This window comes from Canis lupus, chromosome 17 (assembly GCF_003254725.2).
Source record: "Canis lupus dingo isolate Sandy chromosome 17, ASM325472v2, whole genome shotgun sequence".
NCBI lineage: Eukaryota > Metazoa > Chordata > Mammalia > Carnivora > Canidae > Canis > Canis lupus.
The window spans coordinates 18,582,254-18,595,773 of record NC_064259.1 but is presented as its reverse complement, the minus strand read 5'-3'; the positions used below and the strand labels follow the sequence as shown (position 1 = coordinate 18,595,773).

The following is a 13,520-nucleotide window of genomic DNA, read 5'->3' as shown; positions in this document are numbered from 1 at the left end:
TAAAATAGAAGTCAGTTCTAGAAGTGGCCATTCAGATGACAGCACATTGTTAGAAATTTGAGAGCATGCTTCTTGGGTAGTGGTGGAAGTTGTTACAAGTCTAAGATTGGATTATGCAGTCTTTTCCTTTAGGTAATAAGTGTCTATGGATATCTTGGTCCTTAGCTCATAGTATATCTTTGCCCTAAATAGAATATTTAATGCTAAAAAAATTTTAAAAAGAATATTTAATGCTTATTCTTATAATCATACGCTCCCATGGCATTGAAATAGTATGGTTATTACCACATTCATCATAGCCTGGCAGCTTGGAGGAGATAGCTATAATTTTCTTTTTATAGTTTAGGCATGGGCCAAATGGAAAAAACATGGACCAATTGTTTTGTATATAACTATAACCCAAAATCAATTTGAAGGGTACAACCACTGAATCATTTAAATGGACAAAAAACATCTGTTCTACTATTTAAATGCTAGCTTTGATATCTATGCTTGCTTTATTTTTTTTATGCTTACTTTAAAATAATATGCTATTTTATACTTTTTGTACTGTCTTCTCAAAGCCTGCTATTGAAAATGAAGAACTTCTTTATTATGTCCATGCTTTTTGAAAGCACTGTAAGACTAGAAAGAACTATTTCTAAGAAGGGCAAGGAGATAATAAAGGAGCCATAGCTTTTTCTTCTGAATGCTTTTATGAATTCCTTATTAATTTGTGTAATTCATGCTGTGCCTTTAGGTATTTACCAATGTAAAACTAATTTTCTAAAAGACTTTTTTTGTAAGAGGAAAACAGACTTCTAGTGTGTTTTGTCTAAGTGGCAGACTGGCTTGCTCTAGTGCAGTTGTTTTAAGTTAATAACAAGGGGAAATTGCTTCCACTGACAATTATGACCAGTCCCATCATTTGGATTAGTACATCTGTTAGCTGAATTTCATGACCTAAGGCTGAGTTTTAAAAATTTCAATTGTCTGGGGCGCCTGGGTGGCGCAATTGGCTGAGTGTCCAACTCTTGGTTTCCAACTAGGTCATGCATGATCTCAGGGTCGTGAGACTAAGACCCATGTTGGGCTTGGCTCTCAGCATAGAGTCTGCTTAAGTTTTTCTCTCCCTCTCCCTCTGCCCCTCCCTGGTGCACATGTGTGCACAAGCGCACTCTCTCAAATCTTTTAAAATATTTTAAACATTAAAAAATTCCAATTTGGGGGCACCTGACTGGCTCAGTAGAGCATGCAACTCCATCTCAGGGTTGTAAATCTGAGCCCCACACTGGGTGTAGAAACTACTTAAAATCTTTAAAGATTCTAATTGGCAATTTTGTGGCCTGTTACACTTAAGTTATAAGAACTTGAATTCTGGAGGATCCCTGGATGGCTCAGGATAGCGCCTGCCTTTGCCTTCAGCCCCATGTGTGATCCTGGAGTCCTGGGGCTGAGTTCCATACCGGGCTCCCTGCATGGAGCCTGCTTCTCCCCCTGCCTGTGTCTCTGCCTCTCTGTGTGTGTCTCTCATGAATAAATAAATAAAATCTTTTAGAAAAATAAAAATTAAAAGAAAAAGCACTTCCAATTCTCATTTCTTTTCCTCCATCTTGAAGCAGAGGAATATGGCCAGGACTTTCTGGAGACAAAGGGAGTAGATAAGTAGCCAAGATGTTATGGATGCTCATTTCTTTTCCTCCATCTTGAAGCACTACTCCTTAACTCCTCAGCAGAGGAATATGGCCAGGACTTTCTGGAGACAAAGGGAGTAGATAAGTAGCCAAGATGTTATGGACGCATATCATATGTATGACATAGGACATGTACCAATGAATCTATGTGGGAAACTAAGTACTAACCTACCAGCCTCTCCTCAATCTTAATTTCAAATCCTCACTGATAGAATAACCCTATGACTAAGAGCTTTTCTCACTTATGTCAAAAGAAAAATCTTAGCCACATTGCCCCGGACTCCTCTGACAAACACACAACCAGTAAGTGGGCTGATTTTAAAACCTAACTGAGGGGGATGGCTGGGTGGCTCAGCAGTTGGGCTTCTACCTTTGGCTCAGAGTGTGATCCTGGAGTCTCGGGATCGAGTCCCACATTGGGCTCCCTGCATGGAGTCTGCTTCTCCCTCTGCCTATGTCTCTGCCTCTGTGTGTGTGTGTCTCTCATGAATAAATAAATAAAATCTTAAAAATAAATTATAATAATAAAAACCTAACTGGGAATTCCCGTAAGTTACAGTAAATATAGATGAAAATAAGCAGTATATGCATAAACAAGTTCAGAATCATACATTCTTCTCAGAAATCATACCCCAGTGTAAGAGCAAATCTAGATGAAACTAAGTAGTAAATATAAAAACAAACTCAGAATCACACATTCTTTTCAAAAGTAACTTCCCAGTGTGAGTTAGTATATGGCTCCAAGACCTAACCCACTTCATTTGTCCAGGCACAGTGTTCCTTTCCTTCTGGGCGAGGTGAAGGAACTTGTCCCTCTTAAGTCCAAACAAAGAGAGACTGCAAGGTCACATACAGTGCTCAAGTCCTATGTTGGGTTGCTAGGCTATGAGGTTTGAACACAATATATTCCTTCAGTTATTCAGAGGAGAATTCTGAGCCTATGAGGCAAAGGGCAAGTTAATACCTTGTAGGGCTGCTTAGGGGGTTGGTGGCAATTTTATTTAAAAACACGTTGAACAAGGCCCAGCATGTACAAAATTCACATCATAGCTATTATGTTTATTATCATTCCTGGCTATTTGGAAGGCTCCTTTCTACTCCTTCCCAAGGGCAACTGGTTTATGCAGTCCTTAAAGCACTTCCTTCCTATAATAAGGATGGACAGGAATTTGTCAAGCACAGAGCCTTTATTTTACATATCATTTCCAAAGAGGACATTGTGTAAGTCAGCAGCCAACAGAATTTGTAAGAGAGAAAGTGACAGCAAAGGTAACTGGCTCAAGTCCCTCTGTGTATACCATGTACATTTCACGTCTGAGCACCTTGTGTGTCTGGCTTAAGTAAGGCAGTGTAGATTGTGCGAACAAGAAATCTGTATTCTGTGATCAGAAATGGCTACTACATGCATCACGCAAAATGCACAACCTGAAATGTTTTGATCTGCAACCAAAGTTTCCTCAAGCAAAGATGTGCGTAAACGATGAACACATACAGAGCAACTTGGTCAGAGAATGGATGATGCTGTGGGGCAGTGACGTTAGCGCACTGATCAAGAGCCCCAAGCAGGAGGAGCCGTCCCAGTGGCAGAGCAGGCTGGGAGGGTGAGCAGCAGCCATCTCCAGCCACCTTGCGTTCTTTCCTGCCTTCACTCTAGGTTGAGCAGCTCCACGTCAAAGATGAGGGTGGCATTGGGAGGGATGACACCAGGGTGGCCCGTGGCTCCATACGCCACATCGGGGGTGCAGGTCAGCTTCGCCCTCTGCCCCAAGCTCATCTAGCAGGGATGGGGGCAGATGGGAAGAGGAGAAAGAGGACCCAGCTTGATTTAAAAGAAAAAAGTAAGATAACTATGGCATTTTCCCAAACCATCCTCAAGGTAACTCTGAAGATCTGAGATGAATTTTCTATGTTCACTTCATACTGAAGTGATGCAGAACTCAGATTCTGCCTCAGACCAGCAGAGACTTCACTGTAGGACAATAACATCCACAAAGTAGTCCCAAATTCATTCATGCAACGACCATTGCTGGTTATTCAATTAGCGCATGGCCCCAACACTTCGATTTGTTCATTATTGTTCCTGACTCTCTTCCAAAAGAACCTAAAGAGGGTGTATAGAGAGCGCATGTACTGTACACTTTCCAGGAGGTAACAAGAGCAGTCCATTAAAGACATGAAGCAATCAGAGGCCATCACAAGGTCGGGAAGGCTAAGAGAGCTACTCTAACAGAGCATGGTCTGTCCTCAGAGACCAAGGGAGAAGAGCATGAACCAGGGCTCATCCCAGCAGTCATCAACAACACCTGGCGCTTGTGGGACAACTGGTGAGATTTGAATAAACCGATTTTTAAATTTTGAATAATAACCAACTCAAAAATTTGAATGGATCACTTGATAGTACTGTATCCATGTTAATGTGCAACTGATCACAAATTAATGTAACCTGATCATTGTACTATGGTTATGTAAAATGTTAACATTTGGGGAAACTGGGTAAAGAATATATGGGAACTATTTCCGTGATATTTTTGCAAGTCTGAAATTGTTGGGTTTTTTTTTTTTTTAAGTTAAAAACAAACAAAAAACCACCTTGGCCTCCCCCATCCCAAGTCTCCTGCTGCGTCAGTCCCAGACAGCTGGTAGCTCACAGCCCTCTGAAGCTAGTTTTGAGCAGGCCTGGAGGGATGTGCATGGAATGAGAGACCCCAGTGACTTAAAGGGGTCATGCTGGCAATGAAAGGGAAGGGGTGGGGGGCACAAAGCCAAGGACTGAATCTCGATGGTGTAACCATGCCCCGGCAGTGGAGTCAAAGTGGCAGCGGTCTGTGATAGGTCAAGAGCAGCGTACCGAGTCCGGACTCTTGACTCCTCAAATCCCCCCTAATGATTAGAATTCCCATCCTACCTGGGCTGCACCCTCTTCAAAACCCTTGATGACTTCCTGTTTGCCAATTCTGAACTTGAAAGGTTTGTTTCTGTCTCTGGATGAATCAAATTTCTTCCCATTTTGGAGCATTCCTGTGAAAGCAAGAAGAGGATGGAGAAGAGCTGTGGTCATGAATTAACTCCCAGGTCTGGGTCCACATGTCTAAAATGGAATTTCTGTTCCGCACAAACCAGTGCCTCTTCTCATCTCTCCACCAGTTCTGTTGCCCAAGCAAGCAACCCGGATACTTCTCTCTGCCTTACCCCACATAGAGCCTATCACTAAATCCTTCATCATCTCTCTACCTCCTCCATTTCTACTGCCACTGGCCTGTGACTGTACCATGTCACCATCATGTCTCACCTGCATAAGGAACGCCCTCTAACTGGTCTTTCTACTTCACTCTCACTCCTCCATTCCAGTCTCCACACTATACCCAGAATGACTGTCTTTTACAAACATATATAGGATATTACTCCCTTGCTTACAATACGTCAATAGCTCCCTGTGGCAGCTTCCAAATGCCTACACTGTACTTCAAGACCTGGAGACTGCCTGCCTGATAACCTCTCTCTGCTCTCCCTGCCTTTCCTTCCCACCATGTCCTATTCAGGTCACACCTTTCTCAAATACCTCTGCACTGTACAACCTTTACTGGTTTTCACAAGGTCCCCCAACATATAAAACCCAAAGGCCTTATCACCCCTCCTGCAAAGAACAGAGCAAAGTGACCCAGTCATTGGTGGACCCCAGGAAAAGGGCCGGTTTGAACCAGAAACACTGATGCTGTCTCCAACAGTAGGGACCATCCCTGAGCTTCCAGGGGTAGTTGCTTTGTCATCTCTGAAGTACAAATCCTGTGTTATCCTTGCCGCCTAAGGCTCAAGAGCTGTGTTTCTGTTTTTAGTTCTTATTGGTGATTGGCTCAAAGATCAGACCTTCTGTAAACAATGGTCTTCCAAATATTTCTCCCTGCAGCCCTCAGACCACAACAAAAGGCAGTTTGAGACCACAGAAAGATCTGGCCTATAGATTGGATTCTGACTTCATTCTGGCACAAAGTCATTGTGTAAAGTTAGGCAAATCACTTCCTTTGTCATGGCCTCAGATTTGCCATGTTTAACATGGGAGGTCTGGATAAGCTTAGTGTCTGAGCATCTCTGACTCCACTTCCTAATTCCTACCATTTAAATGTATATAAGGGAGAGTCTCATTTTCTTGCTTTCTGGGTATAATGAATTGGACTCTTGCCCTAGGTATGAAATCAAGCAAAGGAGAAAATCCTGTGGCTACACAGATGGATACTAAAGAGATCAAATACAAACTCATGCACAAATACAGGTTGCTAAGATATTCAGACACACAGAGATACTCACGGGCACTTATGCACACACATTCAGAAGAAAAATCCTAATGGTGAAACAGATGCTAAGAAAATATTTAAGTCCACGAATCTACATCCATTCACACAGACACATACTTGGACAAATACACACATATGGATAAGCACACACACACACTCCCTTTGAAGAGTGGCTTTCTCATTCCTCAATTTTTTCAGGTTTCATATGACTCAATATACTTCAGACCATATACAGTTACCTACTGCTACAAGTTCAGCCAAAACCATGCAGCCCAGAAACAGACCCACATATATATGGTTACCTGATTCAACAAAGGTGTCACAGCATTACAACAGATAAAGGATTTCTTTTTTAAGATTTTACTTATTTATTCATGAGAGACACAGAGAGAGAGAGAGAGAGAGAGGCAGAGACATAGGCAGAGGGAGAAGTAGGCTCCTCACAGGGAGCCCGATGTGGGACTTGATCCCAGGACTCTGGTATCACACCCTGAGCCAAAGGCAGACACTCAACTGCTGAGCCATCAAGGCATCCCAGGATGATTTCTTTTTTTTTAATTAATGTTGCTGGGTCAATTGCATATCCATATGGAGAAAAAAAAATGAATCTTGACCCCTATTTTATGCACACACAAAAATCGATTCCAGAGGAATCACAGACTTAAATATGAAAAATAAAATAATAAAGCTTTACAAGATAATAAACAGAAGAATGTCTTCATGATCTAGGGACAGACAAAGATTTCTGAGCTGAACACAAAAGTACTAACTATAAGGGAAAAGATCGATACATAAGACTTCATTAAAATTAAGAACTTCTATTAAAAAAATGCCATTAATAGAGTAAAAAGACAAGCCCTGGCATGGAAAGTGATTAGAATCAGTACAGCTGGGATCCCTGGGTGGCGCAGCGGTTTGGCGCCTGCCTTCGGCCCAGGGCGCGATCCTGGAGACCCGGGATCGAGTCCCACGTCGGGCTCCCTGCATGGAGCCTGCTTCTCCCCCTGCCTATGTCTCTGCCTCTCTCTCTCTGTGACTATCATAAATAAATAAAAATTAAAAAAAAAAAGAAAATATATTAAAAAAAAAAAAAAGAATCAGTACAGCTAACAAAAGACTCATATCCAGAATATATAAAGAATTCCTGGGGTGGCTGGGTGGCTCAGTTGGCTAAGTGGTTACACATCTGACTCCTGATTTCTGCTCAGGTCATGATCACAGTCATGATCTCAGGTCGTGATCTCAGGTGAGACTGAGCCCTGGGTCAGGCTCTGCTCTGGGTGTGAAGCCTGTTTTTAAGATTCTCTCTCTTCCTCTTCCCTTGCCCTTTCCTCCTCCTCCCCTGTCTCTCTCCCAAATAAATAAATAAATCTTAAAAAAAAAAAAAAAAAACCACTCTCACTGACATAATATTGAGTAAAGTAAGACAAACCCAGAAGAATACATACTCTATGAGTCCACTTATATGATATTTAATAACAGGCCAAGCCAATCAATGGAGACAAAAATGTGACTGCTGGTTACCTTCAGGGAGGTGTAATGACTTGGGGGAGGCATGAGGGAGATGCCTGCAGGTTCTGGAAGTGTGTTGATCTGGGTGGTAGTTACAGAAGTGTAATCACTTTGAAAAATTTCATGGAACTGGACATCTTGGATTTCTGTTCTCTACTGTATTTATATTTAATTTAAAAATTTACCAAAAAGTCCCATACTGTCTCTGGCTGGGTTTGATGAGATGATCCCCCTCCCCAAACCAGAGGCACTCATGGCTCTTAGTGTTTAACGCACATTGCCTGCTCTCTGTATCTACTATGAAACTCTTTGTAAAAGGGTGTTGTGGTTTTAGTAACTTGATAAGTACGAGTCTGTCTACAACATGTAGAACAGATAAATCAATTACACAGGTCAGAGGCCCCAGAGGACTCATGGTAATTAGGCCACATCACCGGGAGATAAAACAGCTCTAGCGCCCTGACGTCAGCGACCCGCAACACAGCTGTTGAGAAATACCCACACTGTCTGCCTAGATTTAACCTGGCACTTCACACTGGCCCAGAGAACTGCTAAAAATGGCCCCATCTGAATACGTCCTAGGAATTAAACTGGCCTTGCTGTCTGCTAAGTGGCTGTCACCAACTTTGCCACATTGGGAAACAGGTCACAAGGCAGAGCACTCGCCCCTCTTGGAACAAATACCTGCTCGTGATCTTCCTGCCAGCAGTCCTCAGGAACTCCAACTAGAATGTTCCTCAGCCCACCTGATCTTCCAATACAGAGCATCCAAGAGGGATCAGGTACCCTGAGACAGGCACTGCTGTCACCACCACCCGCCCTGGCTCTCACACTGCATCAGAGCCTCTGGATCACTGGTCTCCCCCACTTCTCATAGCCCCAAAGAAGGAAGGAATCCTCTCTATTCATCTGTGTATCTCCAGTGCCCAGCATAGCATCTTGCACACAGTAGGTGCTCAAAAATAGTAGGAGAATTGGATAGTCTATTTTTGAAAAAAGAAAAGAAATGCTGAGGAGACCAGGGGCCTCCTCTTCTCTAATAATATTGTAGGAGTAAAAAGGAGTCCGCAGGGAAGATCAAGTCTCTCAAAGCTTTAAGAAGGGATTTCTAAATATCAGACAGAACCAGGAAGGCCGGGCTCCATGCTGCCCACAACAGAGGGAAGAGAATGGAGGTGGCTGGCTCAGTTAGAGGCTAGCTCCAAGGATGGTACAAGTGTGGAAGGGGTAATCTTGCAAGCCTCCTTTCCCATGCCCACAAGACTGACTTGAGAAGTGGGGGACAGCCGGTCAGAGGGAGACTTGGCTCTCTTAGGGTTTGGGCCTGATCCAGGGAGCAAATATCTCTGGAGGGGAGTATCAGAAGAGGGACCTCTTTGGGAGGGGGAGGTCTGGGTGAAGTCTGAGGGAGCAAAGCCTACCTGTGTAGTGCACCACACACGTCTGTCCCTTCTTGGGGAATGTCCTTCCTGCAAGGAGACATGAGGGCAGATGAATGAATAACGTATTGGAAAAAGTCACCTGGGACATTCAGCCCAGAGGTCTGGCCCACATTCCCCTCCACACCAAGGAGATGCCCATGGTGCTAGTTCTGGCTCTGTGCCTTGTATGAGCCAGATCAGTCACTTCACCTCTCTTTATGTGATTTGAATTTTATTCCCTTGGGTTCCTCAATTCCACTCTCTCCTCATTATTCTCCTTTCTTTGATTGCTCCTTTTGCTTTCCTTCATCCATTCCACAAACATTTACTGGACTAGATTCCAGAAACAGAGCAATCTATGAACTCATGGTGAAGTCAGGGAAAGAGACACATAAATAAATGATAGATTATAATGCAGGATAATGACTGCAATCAAGGATTAATAAGCATACTCATTCACAAATATTTACAGAGTACCTACTATATATAAAGCCTGGGCCTAACTTCAGGGCTACAGTAGTAAACCAAACAGACAAGATACCTACTCCTTTGGAGTTACATTCTAATAGAGGGAAACAAACAGGACTCAAATAAACAAGACAGTTATAAATTATAATAATTCTCTAAAGGAAATAGACACAATGACAAGTTAAAGAGAGACACACAATGAGGGCGCCCGGAGGATCCCTGGGTGGCGCAGCGGTTTGGCGCCTGCCTTTGGCCCAGGGCGCGATCCTGGAGACCCGGGATCGAATCCCACGTCGGGCTCCCGGTGCATGGAGCCTGCTTCTCCCTCTGCCTGTGTCTCTGCCTCTCTCTCTCTCTCTCTGTGACTATCATGAATAAATAAATAAAATCTTTAAAAAAAAAAAAAATGAGGGCGCCCGGGAGGCTCAGTTGGTTAAGCATCTGCCTTGGGCTCAGGTCATGATCCCGGGTCCTGAGATTGAGTCCCACATCATCAGGCTCTCTGCTCATCGGGGAGTCTGCTTCTCCCTCTGCCATCCCCAACCCCCACTCCACCCCATGCGCTCACACTCATGCTCTCTCTCTCTCTCTCTGTCAAATAAATAAATTAAGTCTTTAAAAAGAGAGAATAAGGGAGAGAGACACAATGGACAGACCACTTTAGAAAGGACCATCCAGGATGGCCTCCAAAAAAAAAGGTGACATTTGGGCTGGATCTTGAAGGATGAGCAAAATGCTGGGAAAAGCACTGCAGGAAGAGGCAGCTGCAAGTGCATAGACCTTGAGGTAGGAATGGATTGGAGCATTTGCAGAATAGAAAGAAGAAAGCTGGGTGACTGGAAAGAAGGGAGGGAGAAGGAGACAAGTAGGAAAGAGCAGGATCATGCAGATCATGCCAGACATTGGACATCGTGGAGCTAGATTTAACTCCAAGCGCAATAGGAAGGCACTGGAGAGTTTTAAGCAAAAGGATGACATAATCTGAATTAAGATTTTATAAGATCACTCTGGCTGCTGCCTGTAGGATGGACGATTAGGCGCCTGTTGCAATAATCCAGACAGGAAATCAATTATGGCTTGAATTAACGTGGTGGCAGCAGAGAAGAGAGCAAAATAGATACGTTTGGGAAACGGGGCTGACAGAGTACACTAATGGAACGGAGATGGGGTCCAGGAGGAGGGACAAGGAGAAATCAAGTACAATGCTTGGGTTTTCAGTTTGGGCAATTGGACGTATGGTGGAACGAACTAATTCCAGGTGGGGAAGACTGGGGAGGAGCAGATTTGAGCAGTTGGCAGTCTTGAAATGCCTATTAGACATCTGAGTTTATATTGCAAGTAGGCAGATGGAGGGTCTGCACTGGAGGTATAAATCTGGGTGGAATTTAAAGCCACAGGCCTGGATAACAAATCTTTGGGAGGCAAACAAGTGAGCCAACATGTAGAGGACTCTGTGGGAGTCCAGGAAAGCATCAGAGAGGAGATAAGGTTAAACCAGATCTTAAGAGATGACTAGTTTGCCAGAGGAAGTTAAAGGAGATAATCTGGGAAGAACTGATGACACATTCAAAGGCCTGGAGTCTAGCACTAGTGGGATCCCTGTCTGGCTCACTGCTGTTAACCCCAGGGCCTAGCACATAGTACATGTTCAATAAATATTTGCGGAATGATTGATGTGTTTTAACAACTTTGCAGGAAGCTTGCTGAAGCTACAGAAAAAGGTGGTAGTGGGGGTAGGGGCTGTAGTAAGAGACTGCCCTAGTGTGGAAGGTAAGACCAGGCTAGATTACTATCTGTCTGAGAAGAAAATGGAAGATTCATTAAAGCACAAGGCACGGGGATAAGGTAAGAGGGGAGCAGAAGGGAATGGGAACCTAAAATAGGCATTTTAAAGACTCCTCAGGCTATGGTGTGGAAAATAGGTAGTGAGTTAGGGAGGCCAGATGGAAGGCAGAGAGGTCAGACTGGATGTGTGGAGACCAATGTAGAGGATGTGCAGAAAGCCTGATGAGAGACCATCATCTGAACCAGGGCAGGGGCTAAACGGATGGAGCCTAGAGAATTTCAGCAGAAGGACCAAGTCCTACCAGACTTGCTGCGGGGCTTCACTTAGAATGGTGCCCCCAGCCTAACAATACAGTAGCTTGGCCCTTCTATGCCTTCTTGACTCAAGGGTTTAGACTGTTAAAGCAGAAGGCCAAAGTTTTTTCAGGCTTTCTCGAAAAATCTAATCTCCCTCAAAAGAAAATGGCCCTTGTCCTTGGCCAGAAAGGGAGGATAAGCAGAGAAAACTCTAAAGGCTACTTTGAGTCAGGGGAAAAGAGAAGAGGCCTCCAGCTCCCTGGGAGATCTCAATGGCAATTTCCCTGGGGTGTGACAAGGTCTCAGAGAGATGCTTCCTGGGACCCAGCACTATTGTTCTCAGTGGGGGCAAAGAAGCCTGTACCTGCAGGGTGACAGGGATCGGGACTGGGACCTCTAGGGACCACTGCCTTTTAACAAGGAGGGTGGCCTAGAACCAAGAGGTCTTCCAATTTCCTAGAGAGGGTGGGGGTTGTCAGACATGTCTCACATGAAGTTTGTCTGTCAAATTCTGCAGAAACGGGGGCTCTGGACTGGATTAAGTGTCATTTAAAATTTTTTAAAATAAGCTATTCCTTGCACATCCAGACCCAATTATACAAGAGATGTCTGGCTGGGGAAAGTGAGTGGTGCCGCTCCTGACGGGGGGGTGGGGGGGGGGCAGGGAAAAGGGAAATACAGAGGAGTGCTTGGGCGTGGGGAGGACAAGGAGCTCGAGTTGTTTTGGACTCGCTGAATTAGGTTTCCATGGGACATCCAGGTAGAGGTCGAGCAGCAGCTGGATAAATGGGTCGGAGATCTGGGCTGGAGGCTTAAGTTTGGAGGCCATCGGTTTGCAGACGGTAATGAAAGCCATGGGAGTGTACAGGATGGCTGGAGAGGCGGAGTGGGGCGGGGAGGATAAAGCAGGATGCAGAGGCGGCGGAGGGAGCGCTTCTTCCTCGCAGACGGGCTGGGTCCCCCCACAACGTCTCCCCGCCCAGCCCACGGGGGCCGCGGGAGCCGAGGCCCTCAGGGGGGCGCGTTGGAAACGGGTTGCCCCAAGAAGGGAACCCTTCCAGCGGTCCCCGGAGCTCACCTAGCAGGGCAGGGAGAGCAGAGCCAAACCCCTGCCCTGGGAAATTAGCAGCGGCAGACAACTGAGGGGCTCCCGCGGCGGCGGCGGCGGCGCCCGAGGCCCCCGGGGCGGTGGCGGGCCCAGACCCCCGCCTGCGGCCGCCGCCTCCGACGCCCTAGGTGAGCCGGCGCGGGGAGGGGGGCGGAGGGTCGTCGGCCAGAGCTCCGACAGTGCAGTCTGGGGTCTCCCCCGCCGCCCCACCCTGCGCCCGCCCCCGCGTCCGCACCCTCCGCGCCACCTCCGAACCAGACCCCCGCCCGCCCGGCTCCGCCCCGGGACCCTTCCTCCTCCCCCGGCTCCGCCGCCCGGTACCGTCTCCCGGGGAGATGGTCTCGATCTCCACGCCCATCGCAGTCCCACTGGCCCCGCCTCTGAGGGTCCCGGCTGCTGCCCCGACCCCGGCTCGGCTGCGGCTCCGGCTCCGGCCCCGGCCCCGGCCCCGCTGGCGCTCCGGCTCGCCTCCCCGCCGCCACTGCAGAGCCGGAGGAGGTGCGGCGGGAGTCGGGACCTGCGCGGGGAGGGGCCACGGGGAAGGGGGCGGCGGGGCGGAGCGGGGCGGCGCGGAAAGGTGGGGTCGGCTGGGGCGGGGCCCGGGGAAGGGACCCCGGCGCCGCGGCTCCCGGGCCTGGCCGGGCCGACCGTCGTTCACGGGGGTGGGGGGGGACGGAGGGGGAGGCAGAGACCCCCGCGCATCTACGCACCCGCCGGTGCAGCCACCCCTCTATGCATCCGCTCATCACAGATTCATCTAGCATCTACTCTGTGCTAAGCTCTGGGGAGTCAACCCGGTCCCACCGACTAGGCGAAAGCCAGCAACTAAACCAACACTTTAAATAGATGCGCTCACTGCGCTGGAGTCCAGAACGTTAGGGCAGCACCCGTTAGGGTACTCGCCCTGGCTCGGCTGCCGGACTGTAGGAGCAGCCTGGGGGTGCGCGCGGGCGGGGGGAGGGGGCGG

The 13,520-nt window shown here is 47.0% G+C and overlaps 1 protein-coding gene across 5 annotated transcripts; it reads right to left on the bottom strand.

The window, feature by feature from the left end:
* Nucleotides 1-2,841: 2,841 nt before the first annotated feature.
* FKBP1B (FKBP prolyl isomerase 1B) lies at nucleotides 2,842-13,465 on the bottom strand. 5 transcript variants are annotated; one of them, XM_025454540.2, is made up of 4 exons: nucleotides 13,389-13,465; nucleotides 8,896-8,943; nucleotides 4,579-4,691; nucleotides 2,842-3,447 (listed from the first exon to the last, which is right to left on the bottom strand). In XM_025454540.2, the coding sequence occupies exons 3-4, from the start codon at nucleotides 4,687-4,689 to the stop codon at nucleotides 3,319-3,321; spliced, it is 240 nt and encodes a 79-aa protein (XP_025310325.1). In that variant the 5' UTR covers nucleotides 4,690-4,691; nucleotides 8,896-8,943; nucleotides 13,389-13,465; the 3' UTR covers nucleotides 2,842-3,318. The 5 variants fall into 5 exon arrangements, with proteins under 5 accessions (XP_025310325.1, XP_025310322.1, XP_025310326.1 ...); XM_025454537.3 differs by lacking the exon at nucleotides 13,389-13,465 and adding an exon at nucleotides 13,264-13,369; XM_025454541.3 differs by lacking the exon at nucleotides 13,389-13,465 and adding an exon at nucleotides 12,875-13,110.
* Between the last annotated feature and the right edge of the window lie 55 nt (nucleotides 13,466-13,520).

Bases quoted from the DNA above. Each gene is read 5' to 3' on its own strand.
- FKBP1B (XM_025454541.3), bottom strand. From the start codon at position 12,911: ATGGGCGTGGAGATCGAGACCATCTCCCCGGGAGACG. The intron at 8,944-12,874 runs GTACCGGGCGGC...GTCTCCTTGCAG, and splicing joins GACCATCTCCCCGGGAGACG to GAAGGACATTCCCCAAGAAG. The intron at 3,448-4,578 runs GTAGGATGGGAA...CATCCCTGCTAG, and splicing joins TTGAAGAGGGTGCAGCCCAG to ATGAGCTTGGGGCAGAGGGC.